At 35.2% G+C, this 19,187-nt stretch overlaps 1 protein-coding gene across 3 annotated transcripts in view; it reads right to left on the bottom strand.

Annotated features, from left to right (window-relative positions):
• Positions 1–19,187, bottom strand: part of LOC132797233 (zinc finger CCCH domain-containing protein 13) — a 40,194-nt gene that overhangs the window by 3,921 nt on the left and 17,086 nt on the right. For all 3 annotated transcript variants that reach the window (XM_060808847.1, XM_060808845.1, XM_060808846.1), the window contains 3 exons: positions 12,503–12,672; positions 10,781–11,074; positions 557–1,070 (listed from right to left, as the gene is read on the bottom strand). In XM_060808847.1, the coding sequence (XP_060664830.1) occupies positions 557–1,070; positions 10,781–11,074; positions 12,503–12,672 (978 nt within the window). The remainder of the gene's footprint in view (positions 1–556; positions 1,071–10,780; positions 11,075–12,502; positions 12,673–19,187) is intronic.

Below are 19,187 nucleotides of genomic sequence, written 5' to 3'. Positions count from 1 at the left end.
TTGGACATTTCGCCTTCCTCGCACTTTTCGAACTTGTCACCTGTTTTGAATCTCTTCATTCTTGTGGACTTTACTCCCTCTTCGGACTTTTCGTCATTACTCGCACTTTTCGACCTCTTCGGAACTTCTGGAACTTTTCGACCTCCTCTTACTTTTCGACCTCTTCGGATTCCACGTCTTAGGATTTTTCAACCTCTTCATACTTTACGCCCCCTTCGGACTTTTTGACCTTCTCAGACTTTTCGACCTCCTCGAACTCTTCAACCTCCTATTATTTTTTCACCTCTTCGGGTTTTTTCACAACTTAGGACTCTTGAAAACTCTTCATACTTTACGCCCCCCTTCTCCTTCTCCTCGCACTTCTCAACCTCATCGCACTTCTCGACCTCGTCGCACTTTTCGACCTTCTTAGACTTATCTTCGACTTTTTGGACCTCCTCGGAGTTTTCGACATCTTCGGACTCTTCAACAACTTCAGACTTCTCCACCTCCTCAGACTTTTCAACCTCCTCGCACTTTTCAACCTCCTCGCACTTTTCAACACCTTCGGACTTACCCTTCTGTTGTTGCTGTTGCTGGGTGCGTCGCAGCTTGCGCATGCGATCGGAGAGACTGTCCCAGTCGCCCGGACGCTCCAGCGAGCCATCCTTGTCCATTTGCGTTGTCTCCGCCGCGTAGCGCATCTCGGTGGCCACCAGTTTGCCGTCGCTGTCTAGCAGATCGACATGCTGCTCGTCGCGTTGCTTGAAATACCTTTGGCTCGCTGTCACCGTCGCGTTTTGTGCCTTTGTGCTCAACTGTGCATTGCCCGTTGCTTCCTGTTCGTCTTCCGCTTCGTCGCCTTCAAGTATGAGCTCGTGTTCTGTCGTGCGTTTGCTCTCCGTTACCAAAGTGCCGTCCTCTTGGGCCAGACAACGTTTTTGTGTGTCCTCCGAGTCGATGGTTTTGCGCGACGCACTTGTGTTCGCCACCAACTGCGGTCCGAGCGCCACCAGTTGCTGCTGACTCTCCGGGGAGCAGAGCACCGCCTCTAGATCCTTGACACCCTCGCGCACTGCCTTCACGTACGTCTGCGTAAGAGAAAAGGAAGAGGGAAATGGGTTAGTTGACATTGGTTGGCGGTACGATTCTTAAACTCTCTCTGGGGACCTGGGGATCTTCTCGGGGGAAACAAAGTTCAAGTTGTATAGGTTCAAAGTATTCAAAAGATCTTCTCGGGGGAAGCAGTTTATGTTGAATTTGTATAGGTTTTCTCTCTGCTGTCTAATTATATTCATAATATTATTATTATTACATAATATTCAAAACTCTAGTTCAATCTATATTATCCTACATAAAACAGCCAAATGTCTATTAGACGGACACATTCGGTTGCACTATTGCAGTTGGAACAACGGGTATTCTCTCAAAAGAGTTAGATATGTTTGAGGGTCGCATAGAAAGTGTCCGCTTAATAGAGGTTCTCCACGGGACATTTCAATTCATTACTATGCATAACCTACTAGGTTTGTAATGCACAGCAACAGTAATATTCAGTAATTTGTACGAATCTATAATAGTTCCTCTAAAATTATATATATATATATAGTATATCGATATACTATTACGTTCAAAATATACCAGATTGTCAACCAAAGCAACAGGTACGAAAGAAATAACTTTCTTTGGGGGCGATGCTCTGAGCAGCCAGCACTCTTAAAAATAAGTTAGTTAGCTTCTTCATTTTAATTAAAAGCTAACTGTAAACATAAGATATATTTGTAATTTTAATTACAAGATAACTGTGAATAAATAGATGAGAAAATTAGATGAGAAACCTTCTTTAAACGTATAGAGTTGAATCTTATCATGAGAAATTACTGTCAATAAATCATGATGAAATGAAATGCTGAAATAAACACTACAGATAAATTTTCGGGTTTTATTGAGGAACTTCCGTCAATCTAGAGATTGAGTTATGAAGAGTTTTTGGATTACTTTCTTGGAAGAAAGCAATTGTGAAAACAAACAAAATGTTTAGCTAAATGCCAAAGGAACCACGCGCCACACAAAAGCTGTTACCTCATCTCGATGAGGCAACTGAGAAGTGAGAACTGAGAAAGAGGCAAGAAGAAGTGCTAACAGAATCCGATCTCATTCTCGTTGTCCCGTCGAGACATATGCTAATCGTATTTGCCAAAGCGTGCGAGCGTTTTGTGAGTGAGTGAGTGAGTGAGTGATGGTGATCACATTGCATCATCGACATGGTCGATGCTTCTCGGTTGCAATTGCTGCAAGCTGAAAACCGTAAACGAGTGGAAAAGACTGAGAGAGAGAGAAAGAGAGAGGTAGCTAAGCTTTGCATGGTATTCAGAGCAAGACAGAGAAGCTTCAAACTAAACCGCATTGCGATTTCAGATGTTGCAATGGAATGCTACGAAATAACGGTAAGAATGCGACAGCAGCAGCTGAGCTGAACAAACGTTAGCTCAAGGTCAGCAGACAACTGCCGTTCCCCTTCCCTCCCCCCTTTCCCAACCCTTCCCTTCTCCCCAGTGGATGACAAGCAAAATGCACGCATCGCTGGACAGGCTGAAGCTGACCAGTGGATGACCACTTGGCAGATTCCACTCGCTTATAAACACACACACACTCACACACACATACATATATAACTTGTTGTCGTCGCCGTCATCGTGGTTGGCGACCTTGTTTAACGGTAACGCGCGTAGAAAGTGTTTTTTTTTTGTTGTTTTTGTTTTTGTTTTTTTTTCGTAGCTCGAAAAACTTGAATGTCAGCCATAACAACAGCTTGAATTTTTTGTTTCGCCTCCTCCACTTGCCTGCCTGACTGTCAGCCACTCCCCCGCCCCCATCTCCGTCTGCGCCTCTCGACTTTTGGAGCAGCATCTTCGCATTGGCCACAGGCGCTCTGCTGTAAATTTAACTGCTCATTGAACGATCGATGAACACGAATTCGTTCGTAGACAAAACAAAAAATAATCAAAAGCTGACAAAACAGCTATTTAAATTATAGCGACAAACATCTTAGCAGCTGACTTTGAGATATGCTGGAAATTTAGTTTGAAAGACTTAGCAAATTCCCTAAATATAACAAATAAATCTCTATTATTGAATTCCCTTTTATATTATTAACATTATTTATCTATTTATGATATAGCTAAGCTGGGTGCTGAATTGTGTAAGTTTAGCTTCGAGAATTTCTGAGTTTAATGGAACAGTTTGGATTTATGTTAAGATAGTATACTTTAATATATTTATAATTTTTATAGATAAAAGTATCTTTAGACCAAATTTCATAGTTCTAGCTTTTGTAATTAATGAGTTCAATGGGACAGTAAGGTTTATTTTATGATATTATAAGTGGTCTTCAGTACATTAAAAAATAAATAATCCCTAATGTAACGTCATACCAAATTTCATAGTTCTAGCTTTTGTTGTTTCTGAGTTCAGTGAGATAGTTAAGATTTAATCTATGATAGTATGAATAATCTTTAACATATTAAAAGATCATATACATTAGAATAACTTCATGACAAATTTCATAGCTTTCGCTTTTCTTTTTACTGAGTTCAATGGGACAGTAAAGGTTTATATTATAATAATATAAGAAGTCCTTAATATATTATAAATAAATAATCACTAAAGTAACTTCATCCAAAATTTTATAACTCGCGCTTTCCTATTTACTGAATTTAATGGGACAGTTAGGATTTATTTTATGATATAATAAATATTCAACCATTAAGTAGAGTGACTTCAAAGCTCAATAAATTTAGCATAATAATTTGACATGCTTCCAGATATTTGTGCTTCATTTAATTTAACAAGAAGTGTGAAATAGTTTTCAAGGTTGTTGAAATAACTGGCAATATATATTTCTTTTTTTATTAGAGTTTGGAATCAGATCTTAGCACAATAGAGTTTTAAATAAAATAAGAAATCTGTAGACAAAATTTGATAGCGCTAGCTTTTGTAGTTGCTGAGTTCAATGGGGAACATCTGAGTGCTATAGAAACGGATTTGTCTATTTAGCATACCAAATTCAATGGATGAACCAAGCGGAACACATAAATGAATAGAGTTGGTTCAACCTTTGTGCTGCTCTCTGTGATTACAGGGTATATGTGTTAAAGAGATCTTTGGCTTTACAGCAAATGTTGTTGAATCAAAGACGAAGACAAAAATAGAAAGATGAAGGCGGGAGACTGAGAGTGGGGAGAGACTTCTGCTATGACTCTGGCGCCAATGAAGATCATGATAAATGTTTATGGCTATTATTATTATTATAATCTCTGGCGTGATGACGTTGTGGATGACGCAGAGTTGTTTAGCGTGAGTGTGTGTGTGGATGTGTTTTTTATTCGTTTTTTTGAGGGTATTCATTGGGTACATTGTCAAGAGATTTGTCATTGGCCAAAAATGCCAAAAACCGTTTCAATTTTTATGTATGTTTTTCTTGTCTTGTGTTTTTGTCAATAATCATTCAGTTGTTGGTCGAATGCCAACGCAAGAAAAAGCAAAAAAAAACAAAACTAACCTCAAGTTGGAGTCGAGTGTGTGTTGTATAAAGTGGAGTTAAGATCGAACTAAAAAATCAGACACGACACACACACACACACACAGACAGACTGTGGGCATAATTTTCAATTCGAGCGACGATTTTGGCCCGCTTGAAGGTATTCAAATGAATTGCTGCTGCTTGCTGTTTGCTGCTAGCATGCCAAGTGGCCAAAAACGAACAGAAAAGAGAAATGAGCCAAGCTGCTGATTTGTGGTTTTCGATTGTTGCCCATACCCTCTATAATCAGGGCAAATGGGCATGCACAGCGAGTGCATTTTCCACCACTTAATTATATGCAGCCAAGCTTCGAGCTCTACTTTTTCTTACACATCTTGCATTCAAGTTCTAGGTTAATTGGTTTAGTTTATGCTTTACTTTGGACAACGCAATAAACACAGACACATAATCCATTAATTTGCCAGCCTTTAATTATATGTTAACATGTGTTTTCTTAGCGAGTTTTATTTAAATATATTTTGCTGCTTTTGCAGACCATTAACTTTGACTCTTTCGCTGGCAAATTTGTTAGCTTGTTCATCTGTTTATTTAATTGTGTAATTAACTCTATGCCTAGTTTTAATCATTCACTGCTGGCATTATTAGCAGAAATTTAAATCTTCAAAGATAACTTTGACTGCTTTTTGTGTATTTAAGAAATTTTAATATGTATTTAAATTGTATTTCTCATATATATTTATATATATATATTTTATATTTTAAAGTATACAAAATAAATATGAAATTTCGTAGCTCATGCGTCCATAGTAACTGAGTTCAATGGGACAGTTAAGGTGTATTTATATGATATTATAGGAACTCTTTAGTATATTACAAATAAAGAATCACTAAAGTAATTTCATCCAAAATTTCATAGCTCTAGCTTTCCTAGTTACTGAGTTCAATGGGATAGTTAAGTATCAATCTATGGATATTATGTATAGGTTTTAACATATTAAAACTTAATATGCATTAGAGTAACTTCATGCCAAGTTTCATAGGTTTAGCTCTCCTAATTACTGAGTTCAAAAGGACAGTTGAAGTTTATTTAAGGATATTATAAAGGGTCTTCAATATATTACAAATAAATCGTCATTAATATATTGTCATGTCAATTTTCATAGCTCTAGCTTTTGTAGTTACTCAGTTCAATGAGATAGTTGGGATTTATATTACGATATTCTAAATATCATGTGTATTTGGAGATATTTCAATATGAAATTGCAAAAATTTGGATTAAAAGGTATGCAGATCTTAAGATTTAAGATTTCTTCGATCTTGAATAAATAGATTTTTAGATTGAAAAAATCTTTTAATCAAGATTTTTATGCTAAATTTTTATTAGACGATTCAAATCTTGCTTCAAGAATGTTAAGATCTGATTAAAGAATAAACTTTTTTGAATAAGATTTTATTCTTGATTTTAGCACGTTTGTTTTTTTTTATTGTAGCTCAATTTGCAGACAAATTTAATGCGTATTTCCTAGTTACTTTTCTTTTAGACTTGAATATTAGATTTTTTGAATTCTTAAGGTATTTGCTTGTCTATCTTCAGTTGAAGTTGTGCTGTGCTGTGTGTTGGGCTCTGGTCAGCCACAAAAGTTACTGAATTAGCTGACGCTGGCTGGCGTTTTTGTCTTTTGTGCGTTGATTTTCGCAGACCAGTTTGCCTTGGGAGTTGCTCAACCTCCAGAGAGAGAGAGAGAGAGAGAAAAGCATAGCCACAGCGATCGATTATTATTTTTATCATTATTATTATTATGATTATTATTATTATTAGTGTTGTTATTGTAATTCAGTTAGTGTGTGCGACACCGTCGACGCCAACGCCAACGCAAATGCAGCTTGGGGAGCTGGACTGTGTCCAGAGACTGAGACTGAGACTGAGACAGAGTCGAAGTCGAGATTCAGATTCAGCGGCCGGCGTGGAGTTGGCGCTGTGCTGATTGGCATTTGCTGATTAGAGTGCGACCCAAGTCAATGTGGGCACAGCTACAGCTACAGCTACAAAAAAACAAGTTTCCAAGGCATCAAGTACACACACACACACGCACACACAGCGAGCTGCTTGCAGCTGGGCTGTAAGACAAGAAGTACACAAAATTCAAACTGAAATTCAAATTCGAAATTCCAACATACTATAAATGTTTTTTTTTCTGTTTCTGTTTTCTGTTTTCTGTTTTTTTTGTGGTCTCTCTTGCATAGACAAAACTCCAACTGCGCGGCACTCAGTACGTGTGTGTGTGTGTGTGTGCGAGAGTGTGTGGTAGTTAGGTTCATGGACCTGCTGCAGACACGCCTAGAATCCGAAGTCGAGCCAAGTCTCGAAGCCAAGCCAAGGAGCAGCAGCAGCTATTGATTAAACTGGGCTCAGAACAGGTCTCAAGGTGTCCATGTGTATGTGTGTGTGTGTGTGTATGCCTGGTTCAACATCATCTGCTGTGTGGTGGTACACAACCTTTTGCTGGCTGGGTAATTGCCAACTACCGGTTTAAAGACGTGCTCCTAAGTACCTCTCTCTCTCTCTCTCTCTCTCTCCCTCTCTCTGCATGGACCACAAAGAGCTGTTTGGGGAGGGGTCAAATGGGGGGACAGCGGGGGGGTGCCTTCTAAGTTCTCGCCACATTTATTGACTTGCCACAGAACTTTCAAATGGAGTTTCGAGTCGCGCAGTTAACACGTATGTACATACAAGTTCGTTGCCTAAGTCTTTTCATCTAGTGAGCGTCCTCAAGTTCGTCGCTCAAGTCTTTTAGTCCAGTTCGTTTTTGTTTTTCTTCAGTTTCAGCTTTTTTCAGTTTCCGCTTAGCATAGTCCAGTTCGTTGTCTAAGTCTTTGTTGCTACTAAGTAAATCGACAATTCACGTTCGTTTCCTAAGTCTTTTGTCGTTGTCAAGTTCGTTGTCTAAGTCTTTTCATTTAATACAGTATACACAACATTTGTTCTTTTTTTTTTTTGCACAAGTTCGTCGCCTAAGTCTTTATGCCTTATGCAGTTTGTTCTCCAAGTCTTTTTCAATGAAATGTGCAAGTTCGTTGCCTAAGTCTTTTTCGATGCACTGTGCAAGTTTGTCGCCTAAGTCTTTAATGAAATATACAAGTTCGTCGCCTAAGTCTTTTTCGATGCACTGTGCAAGTTCGTCGCCTAAGTCTTTATGCCATATCCCAATTTGTTGTCTAAGTCATTCAATGCAAGTTCGTTGCCCAAGTCTTTATTTTTGCAATGAAATGTGCAAGTTCGTTGCCTAGGTCTTTTGTCGATGAAATGGGCAAGTTCGTCGCCTAAGTCTTTCAATTAAGTGAAGTGCGTTTGCAAGTTCGTTGCCTAAGTCTTTCTATACTATATTCAAATGGTTGCCCAAGTTGTTCGTTATAGCTGCAGCAAGTTATGCAATCGCCACTCGTATTCACATATATAACAGATATAACATAACATATATATTCACATATATGTATATATATTCATAATATTCGCATATTCGCACCTGGATAATTAAGCAAATTGAGCGTTGCCGTTGGCCAATCGTTTAGCTCCCCACGCACCAAAACTGTTGCTGCTTTTTTATGTTGTGTTGTGGTTGCTGCTGCAGTAGTATTAGTTGTTGTTGCTGTTGCTGCTGTGGTGGTTGTTGTCGTTGCTTTTTCACTCTTTTCTTCGCGTTGTTTTTAATGAATTTAAGTTAATTACTAAGCTAAAAACTAAGACTTAAACAAATGCGGGGCAAGTGATGCGAGTGTGTGTGTGTGTGTGCGAATGTGTGTGTGTGTATGTGTGAGACCGAGATTAACTAAATCACAGGCGTACGGGGGCGCGGCGCGGCGAGCGTAGGAAACCCACAAAACGAAAGAAAGAAGGAAAAAAAAACACAGAAAAGAAAAACGCAAATTCAACAATAACAACACAAATGGACACAAGAAAAAAAAAAAGAATTGAAATCAAATCAAACACACACAAAACACAGCCACGAGGGTAGAGCGAGAGAACGAGTGCGAGTGCGAGTGCAAGTGCGAGAGAGAGAGAGGGCGATAGAGTTGACGATGGATTAAAACCGTTAAAACAAAGATCAACTAAATTCAGATCAAGTTAATGTCAATAATCGAGCGATTGATCGAATCGAATCGAATCTAAACGAAACGAAACGAAGTTTCAGTTTGGTTTTCTGTTTATTTGTTTCGAGCCTAACTTGTCTCTCGGGTCTCTTTTGTAGCTTGGCTAAGAGCGAACCCGTTGCGAGTAACGAGTTTCTTTTGACTGCTCTCGGCGCTCGCTCGGCGGCAACTGATCTAGCGGCAGGCACAGCCACAGCCACAGCATTCGATGCAGCGCTGCTTGTTTCTGCGGCAACAACAACAACATCGACTCCCCGTAACTTTCGAATGAGCTTTAAAGCAGCCACAACTGGTTGCTTGTTATTTTGTTGCTGTTGCTTGTTGCTTGTTGCTGTTACTTGACTTGGCTTAGCTTAGCTTAGCTTAGCTTGGCTTTGTTGCTGGCCCTGTCGACTGCCCAGTGGCGCTGCTACCACGCACTACCCTAACACCACAAGGCTATGCGGCTTTCATCAGCCACCCACTTGCAAAACAAGGCAAAGAATAGTTTATCATAGTTCATTAAATAGTAATTGATCGAAAAAGTCATATAAGGAGAATAATCCATTGTGAAATGCTGCACTAAATTCTGAGGAATCAATCATTATCATTGAAAGAATTTGTGAATTTTATTATACTCTAAATATTATTAATTTTCTTTTTATACTTAAGTAGAAAAGATCTTTATTCAATTATTTGCTATTGAATGAAATAGTCATATAAAAAAAAAAATCTATTGCGCAAAGCTTCGCTAAATTCCGTGGAATAAATCGATATCATCAAAAGAATTTATGCATTTTTGTTTTCCTCACAATAAGGTTCATTTTCTTTTTCAAGTAGAAAAAACATTTATCATAATACAATAATTAGTAATTGAACGAAAAAGTCATATTATATAAAGAAAATCCATTGTAAAATGCTGCGCTAAATTCTGGCAATGTAATCTTTATCATCGAAAGAATTTGTGCATTTTATTATCCTCTCAATAGTATTGATTTTCGATTTATTTTTAAGCAAAAGATCTTTATCATAATACAATAAATTAGTAATTAAAGGAATAAGTCATAAATAGTTATCAATGAAAGTATTTATGCTTTTACACTCTCTATATTATTCATTTTCTTTTTATTCATAAGGTGAAAAGACTTTGGGTCTCTCTCTCTCTCTCTCTCTCATTCACTATTACCATCAGTTTAGTTTTAGTTTTCTACTCAATTTCAATTTCTTTATACGCAAACATTTCACCAGCTTTAAATAAAATATATAATAAAGAATAATATACACCTTAAAATTCCGAACTTTACCTAAAAATTCTGCATCACAAAATTCGAATACTTAAATTTTACTATAAACTCATTAATCTCAGTGTTATAGTTGTTTAACAGACAATAAAGCATAGTTAACAAATATGTTAGACAAACAACTTGTTCTCCTAATAAAACATTCATTTCAAACTGAAGTTTTGAATGTCAGCTATATAAATTATGCGATGTCATTTGAAGAGTGAAATTTTGCAGATAAGAAAAACTTTTTGATTAACTTTTTTATATTTATAAGTATTTAGTTTAAATATTTGGTATATAGTATAGTATTTAGTATTTAATATTTAGAATTTATAATTTATTATTTAGTATTTCGTATTTAATATTTAGAATTTATAATTTATTATTTAGTATTTAGTATTTAGTATTTTATTAAGTATTTATTTAGTATTTTATTTAGTATTTATTTAAATTTCAATATTGTAATAAACTTATTCTTCATAATGAACCTAAAACAAAACTATCTAAAATTTCCAACTATGTATCTCAGCTCTGTTGCTGTTGATCTTGTGCAAGTCTAAAATTGTGTGCTTGTATGTGTGTGTGTGTGTGTGTGTGTGTGTGTGTATGTGTTTAGGGTGTTTGCTGTTCGTTGAAGCGCACTAAGCGATTCTTGCTCTGCTTTCTGTTGCTCTTTTTTCACGCCAAATTGATTTGCAGTTATTTGCCTGGCAATTTTCTGCTGCTGTTGCTTTTTACTTGCAGCTATTCTCAAATTACCACATCAGCAGAAGAGCGAGAGAGAGAGAGAGAGAGAGAGAAGGGGAGAGAGAATGGCAACTTGTTTTCTGTTGTTTCGTTCACTTACCTCATCGGTAAAGTCGCCCAGGTGCCTCACATCCTGCGTCTCGTGATAGTCCTTGATCTCCTCATGCGATATGACGCGCTTGTCGTCGACCTGGCGCACCAGCCCATCGACTGGACGCGGCACCATGCGCTTCACCAGCTTCCCACCTTGCCCCGCCCCGCCTTCACCGCCCACGCCAAACGATTCCTGCAGCTGAGCCAGCTGCGATTCGTTGACGGCGCTCGCTTCCAACGCAGCTGCATCAATCAGCTGTGCGTTCCCATCCAACTCATCTGGCAGTCCCAAGTCCCGCTTCTGAGAGAGAGGGAGAGAGAGAGGGGGGAGAGAGAACGAAAGAGAATGAAGAATTAAGTTTGCTAATAAATTTATATTTCTTGAAATTTAAGAAATATTCTTTACTAAATTTTAGATCTGCATAATATATAAATCAAAAGTTGTGCAAATTCTAATTTAGAAATTCAATATTGTCTCTATAGTCACAACTTTATGAAAAATCGATATTAACCTTTCTAAATTCCATCAAGAAATAATCAACTTAAATCCAAGACATACTTACGATCTATAGTTATGCATTTTAAAGCACATATTATAAATTCTAAACTTTATCAATTATATAAATTTAATTTCCGATAAGAGAGAGCAAAAGAGATAAGTTTGCTAATCAATTTCTATTTCTTGAAATCGAAGTGAAATTTATTAAAAAAAAAAATTTTAAATCTGCATAATAAATAAATGGAAAATTGTGCAATTTCTAAATTAGACATTATATTCATAGTTTCAACTGTGTGTTGATATTAACTTATCTAAATTCTATCAAGAAATAATCCACTTAAATCTATAGTTATGCATTTTAAAGTATAAATTATAAATTATAAACTATATCAATTATTTAATAAATTTAATTTACGCTAAGACACAAAACAAACTAATCCTAAAATAAATAAAATAATTGATAAACTTCCACATTAAAATATAATCATTAGTTTTCATAGTTGAATAAAAACATTGGCTTTGTAAATCAAAAATAAGATTCATTCTTTTAAAACTTCCAGAGAAAAGAATTTCTTTTCTATTAATAACCAAAATTAATATTTTAAAATAAACTAGCTTTTTATATGCTTCAATTAACAACATAACTTGGAAACTATAAATTATCTTCGTGTTTTCAATTAACATTAATGATAAAAATAATCCAAATAATCAAAATAATGTTTACGTACTTTTAGCTACAAAAAACATGTAAGTAAACTACAGTCGAGTGAACCTTACTGTGAGATACCCGCTACTCATGATGAATAAAAGAAAAAAAACATTCTGATATTATTCTTAAAATAAATAATATACTGCTTAAATACTAAAATATACAGATGGCCATATTTGGTATATCGATTACATTCAAAATATACAAAAGAGGTCAAAGTAAAGCATATGTTCATAGGGACATACAGACGAAAATTGCTTTATCTTGCTTGATTATTACTGATTAAGAATATATATACTATATAGGGTCGGAGATGAATCATTTTGTCTGTTACATATCCAGCAGCCACAAAGTTGTAATACCCTTTAACACTTTGATTAGCGGGTATAAAAATCAAACATGATCTTAAACATAAAATTATTTATTTAAGTAAATGAAAAGAAAAGTAATATTTTTAATCTTACAGTTACAAAATTATAAAATACCATCCATCTTAATTATAGCTATCATCGTATAATTACCTCCGTTGTCTCTGTTTCCTGCTTGTCTGTGTCCTCGGTCGTGTTGGTGGACACTATGGGACCGGAGTCCTCGATCACTTTGCCATCCTGCAGCTTCACCTGTCGCTTCACCCGCGTCTCGATTTGTCTCGTTGTCGTTAGCTCGGTTTTTCGCTTCGTTATCCATTCCTCTGTAAAAAGAAAATCGGAGGGAATATAAAAAACTATTGCATACTTTCAGGCATATTCAAAAACAAGCAACAGAAAACTTTTGTAGCTAAGCTTGCTTGAAATTAAAAGCTTTCATTCGATGAGCTTTTGACGACAGACCTTGCCACAAAGCCATAAAATTCGCCACTCAAACTTACGCATTTTGGTAGCAACATTTGAGGGTCAACAGTGACAGTTAAGAGCTGCTTCCTACGCACAGCCTGAAGATCGTGATTAGCTGCAGCGATTGTCAAGCAATACTTCAATGTTAATCGAAAACGATCTTCAAACTGAAGTTCAAACTTAACACGATATTAGCAACAATTCCCCCTGAACTTTTCTCCGACTTTAATTTAAATTAATTAACTTTTTAAGCTTTTAGCTAGTTAAGATCAAAATTCAAACGTCTAAAACAAAAATTGCAACTATTTTTATTGTTAATGAGAACTCTGCATTAGAATAATATAAAAACTAATTTTACAAAAAAAAAAAGTATAAAAAAAATTGAACACAACTTGTCTTCACAAATAAATAGATAAGATAAAAATAGGAGGAAAACATATTTTTAAAGAAAAACAACATTATAAGAAACTTATTAATTTATTTAATAAAAAAAGAGTGGAGGACAATATGATATGTACCTTAAATTAAAGAAACCCAAATGTAAGAAACTTAATAAATGATTAATATTTTTTTTTTAATTAAAACAGAGTAGAACACAAATTCAAGAAAAGCAATGCTAGTAATATTATAAACGATTAATAGATTCATAAATAAATTATAAAAAGAGTATACGATTAATGCTCTAACTAAAATGAAAACAATGCAAGAAACTTAATAAATTAATTACGAAAACTTATGATTGTATCTACCCAAACAGTTTAAAATAAACATCTTAGAAGTATGCCTAATCAATTTATTAAAACAATTGCTGTTGCAAGTATTTCTTGGGCCTAAAATCAGTTAGTTATTGAACCAATAATTTGTCATAAAAAATAAGAAGCATTAAATGTGGTAATTTCCTGATCAATTAACTTGATGTAACTATAGCAATAAAGTATACCGAATTCATACACCAAAAAATACTAAAATATGCAAAAAGCTTTATTAGGTATATCGATATATTGCTACATTATCGAAAAAATATACCAAATCTGCCAACTTACTTATTCGGAATATTGATATACTACTTCATTATCGGTCAAATATACCAAATTCATATTCCTAAAATATACAAAACTATACCGACATATTTTTTCAATATATCGATATACTTCTATATTATTGGTCAAATACAACAAATTCATATGCCGAAAATAGACTAAAATATACCGAATTCATATACCGAAAAAGTACTGAAATGTACTAAAAATATTTATTCTGTAAAATATACTAAATTCGTGTGCCAAAAAATACTTAAATACGCCAAAAATGTTATTCAGTATATATGTAGATATACTACTACATCATCGCTAAAATATACCAAATTCATATACCGAAAAACTACTAAAGTATACCAAAAGCTTTATTTGTTATATCGACATACTATTGTATTATATATAGGTTTAAAAAAAAAGCTTTTGTTATATTTCAGTATTTCGTATTTTAGTATATTCTTTCCCTTCCTTATATTTACGGATAATTACAATATAATGTTAATACTCACAACTTGTATTGAAAGTATTTATATGAATGCAATAAAACCGAATACTAAAAGACTGCAAACAGCGATTCCTTAACTAACAGCTTATTGGGGTAATTAGCATAACGTAACTGGCGGCAGTTGCAACAAAAAGTGGCAGCTGTGGCTGTGGCTGTTGCAGTTGCAGTTGCAACTGCGATCACTTTGTGGCTCTCCCACTGGATGATCGGAAATGGTCGACATCCTCCACAGCGCATAAAAAAAGAGGCATAAAAAGCGCTAATTAATTGGAACTAGTTCATGTGTGGAGTCAGTCGTGGCAACATGTTGCCAGTTGCCACACCACCAACCACCAAGCAGCAACCAGCAACCAGCAGCCAGTTGGCAGTTCTGATTGCAACACCTTAGCTAAACTGAGCTCAGCCAAAAAGTTGTGCATCGCATTTGCATTTTGCATTTCCACTTGTCCCGCTTCTAACAAACAAAACGCTTGAAGAAGCGAATAGGAGAAGACGGAGGGAAGACGGAGACGAAGACGGAGACGGAGGGCAGAGCAATAACGAAGCGCTTCAGCGATTCGCTGAGTGGCTGCCGCATTTGGTTGCCTGGTCGCCCAATTACGTAATCCAAGTCCAAGTTGGTCTCTGTCTGCCACCGACTAACTGTACTATGAGTGTGTGCACGACTTGCTGTCCGTCTGTCCGTCTGTCTGTCCGTCTGTCTATCTATCCATCTGTGTGTGTATGTGTGTGTGTGCTGGTAACCTGTGACGCTAAACAAACCACACAGAACAAAGCTCTATGCGCACGGACATCCGACAGCGTCTGTGGACGGTGCGGTGTCCAAGTTTTGCTCAATGAAAAACAACTAAGAAAGCTACGAGCGAGTCTGCTCGACTGTGAGATACCCGCTAAATAAAAGAATAATACATATATACCAAAAGCTGCATGTAGTATATTAATATACTAAAACATATACATAAACATGCCAAATTAATATACCAAAAGCTATATTTAGTATATCAATATACTGCTACTATCAAAATCTGACTCATATAACAATATATACCAAATTCATATATCGAAATAATACTAAAATATATCGAAAGCATATTAAATACTACCAAATACAAGTTCATGTTTTTCATTTATAATTAAAACTCAAACATATCAATTAAAATATGCCTAACATTACAAAATATACCGAATTAATATACCGAATTAATACTGAAATATACCGAAACTTTTATTTAGTATATCAATTAAATAAATAATCAAAATATGACACAAAGTACCAAATATATCAAATTAATGTACCGCAAAAAGAACATAATATACCAAAAGCTTTATTTAGTATATCGATATACTACTACTATCAAAATCTGTTTCAGATTACAAAACATACCAAATTCGTATACCGAAATATAATTAAAATATACCAAAACTTTACTAACTATAATCAAAATATGCCTCAGATTACAAAATATACCAAATTAATATACCAATAAATATTAAAACCTACCATAATCTTTATTTAGTATATCGATATACTACTGCAATCAAAATATGTCTAAGAGTGCAAAATACACCAATTTAATATACTGAAAAAATACTGAAATATGTTAAAACTTATATTTGTATATCAATATACTATATTACTACACATTGTCAACCAAAGCATTTAAGACCCGACCCGTTATACGCCATATTAAATCAGTTCTTTTATAGCTTCTAAGATTTGTGTCTGTTCGATTTGGAGGCCGGAAAGCAAACAAATAGTTGCTCGATCTCTTACAGTCACTGAGATCAAACACCTTGTCTGTCATATGGACAGACAAACAGAGAAAACATGGGTCCAGTTTAGTCCAGTTCGTATAATTCAGACTTTTGACGCTGATCACGAATATATACTATATATAATACTTTATAGGGTCGGAGATGCCTCCATCTTTCTGTTCCATACATTTCTTGTTGACTGAAAGTTGTTATACCCTTCTACCCTATTGTTATCGGGTAAAAAACTACTCGTATATGCTTTTTATACTATCTTTAAATGCACTGCTTAAGAGCCTATTAACTACTCTATAAGCTACACAAATTCTTTACTACATTTGTTTATTTATTTATATTTCATTTATTTTATTTTCTTTTCGCATGGGAAATTGAGTTCATATTATTTAATTTTGTATAATCAAAATATACCTCAGATTTCAAAACATACCAAATTATTATACCAAAACAATACTAAGCTATTGTTCTATATGCTACTATAATCAAATTATGCCTCAGAGTACAAAACATACCAAATTAATATACCAAAACAATGCCAAAATATACCAAAACTTTAATTTACTATATCGATATACTACTATAATCAAAATATACCTCAGACTACAAAACATACTGTATTAATATACTAAAAAATACTGAGACACGTCAAAAGCTATATTTAGTATATACTACTACAATCAAAATAAGCCTCATATCACAAAAATACCAAATCAATTTACCGAATGGATACTAAAATATACTAAAATTATACCAAACACAAATAAAATGCATTAATACAATTAAAATATGCCCAAAGTATACTAAAAATATACCGACACAATGAAAATATGTCTCAGAGTGCAAAACATACGCAATTAATATACCGAAATAGTACTGAATTATACCAATGTCTTCATTTGGTATATCGATTTACTACTACAAATTTGAAAATTTTACGTTTACCTATAAAACAAGTTTGTTTAATATTCAAAATTAAGCTTATTCCAGAGCTTTAACTAAAATGTTCTCTTTACAAAAAAATGATTTAAGGGAATTCAAAATTCGCTGTGCAACTGTATGTTTTTTTTTTTATGGCTAGTTGATGCTGTGCGGTTGTTAGTGTTTGAGTGTTTGTGTTGTTGTCTGTTGTCTGATGCCTGATGCCTGTTGGCTGCATGAAAATCGCTGGACCATTAAAGGTCGCTTATATAGTTTATCTGCAGTCGCAGAGAGAGAGAAACCGAGAAACGAGATCTTGGACGCTGCATTTTCAGTTTGCCGTTGCAGTTGCAGTTGCCACTTTGAATTCAACTTCGACTTGCGAGTTGAGAGGAGTCTTTGGTATTTCAGTATTTGGATATTTTTTGGTATTCGGTGTTTGGTAATCGACAATTGGCCTGGTCAGTGCTTTAAAAATCGAGCCAATGTCTTGCTGCCCTGTTTATCGGTTTATCATTCGTGTATGTGTGTGTGTTCATTGTATATCCGCATTGCATCAGCCAGACAGTCAGCCAAGCACTTCATAAATAGCAACAACAACAACCACAATTAAACAAACAAACAGCACGAGACGCGCTGAAGAAGGGCAGCGGGGGCGGGGCAGACGGAGACGGAGGCAGAGGCAGAGGGGGGGCGGTTCTCTGGTTCAGTTTACTTTGCATTCTCGATTTCCTCGATTCGCTTTTGCATTGTTTTACCAGCTCTCCATCGGTCTCTCTCTCCCTCTCACACACTCTTTCTCTCTCTCTCTCTCACACTCCTTCTCTCACTCTCTCTCTCTGTCTCTTTCTCGCTCGCTTACTTCATCGACTACAATCGATTGCGCAGCTTTTGTCGATGACATGTAATCGCTCCACGCTGCCACGCCCCATTGTTGTAGCTGTTGTTGTTGTTGCTGCTGTATTTCATTACGTTTATTACGTTCATTACATTCACACACACACACACACACACACATACGTAAGTTGCACTTGTTTGCCGCTCATTGAGCTAATTGTGGTGTCAATTATTGCCTTGCTAAGTGGCTTCAACTACAACTACAACTGTCAACTGACTCCCCCCCTCCATTACCACCCCCACCCCCCTCTCCTTCACCCTCTCTCACTCCCTCGCTCTCTATGCTAATCATGTGTCTGACCTCTTTTTTTATCTTCATATTTATTTTGCTAGTTTTTCTTTATCTGGTTTTCCGTTTCATTTCGTTTCGCATATTAGCGCATTTTCAATGCTATTCTATTGTTTGCATGCCAAATTCCTCTTAAATTCCTTTCAATTTTCATTACAACATTTATTTCATCATTGATAAATACTTTATATTATTTATTATTGATGACTGTTCGAAAGAATTATTCCAAAACATTTGGAATTCGGTGTTAAAAAGATAAAAACTAGAAGGTTGCATATTTTGTAAAACTTTCCAACCCACATCAGAGTCAATCAATAAATATTTGTAAATGATTTAATAAACAAAAGGTAAGAGCTAGAAGGTTGCATATTAAATAATACAATACATATATTAAATAAGAGTTCAAATACTTCTCAAATCTGTAATAGCTAGGAATTTTCAATATAGGGAAAATTCTTCAACAACATAATTGCTTCTGCGTTGAACTAACAAAAGGTAAGAGCTAGAAGGCTGCATATTTTTTAAACAACTTTTCAGTTTTTGTAATGACAGATTTCAAATATATTTTCTCAAATCTTTTTATGAATTCAGGTTAAATTCCTTAACAATATAATTGCTACGGATTGAACTAACACACAAAAGGTAAGACCAAGGAGGCTGCATATACTTACATATATAATAAATATTATATTAAGTAGTAAGACTTTAAATGGACTTTCTCAAATATTTTCTATGAATTTTCAATAATTCTTCTACAACATAATTGCTTCTCAATGAACTAACAAAAGGTAAGAGCTAAAAGGCTCGATATTTGCATAAGATTTCAAACATATGTAATGTTGATCATTTTATATTCTATAAATTTATTTAATTCTTTAATAATTACAAATTTTCAATATCTCCTACAATATAATTGGTTCCAATTGAACTAGTAAAAGGTACGACCTAGAGGGCTGCCTG

This window comes from Drosophila nasuta, chromosome X (genome assembly GCF_023558535.2).
Source record: "Drosophila nasuta strain 15112-1781.00 chromosome X, ASM2355853v1, whole genome shotgun sequence".
Lineage (NCBI taxonomy): Eukaryota > Metazoa > Arthropoda > Insecta > Diptera > Drosophilidae > Drosophila > Drosophila nasuta.
Note: the sequence above shows the minus strand (reverse complement) of the source record. Positions and strands in the feature narration are given on the sequence as shown.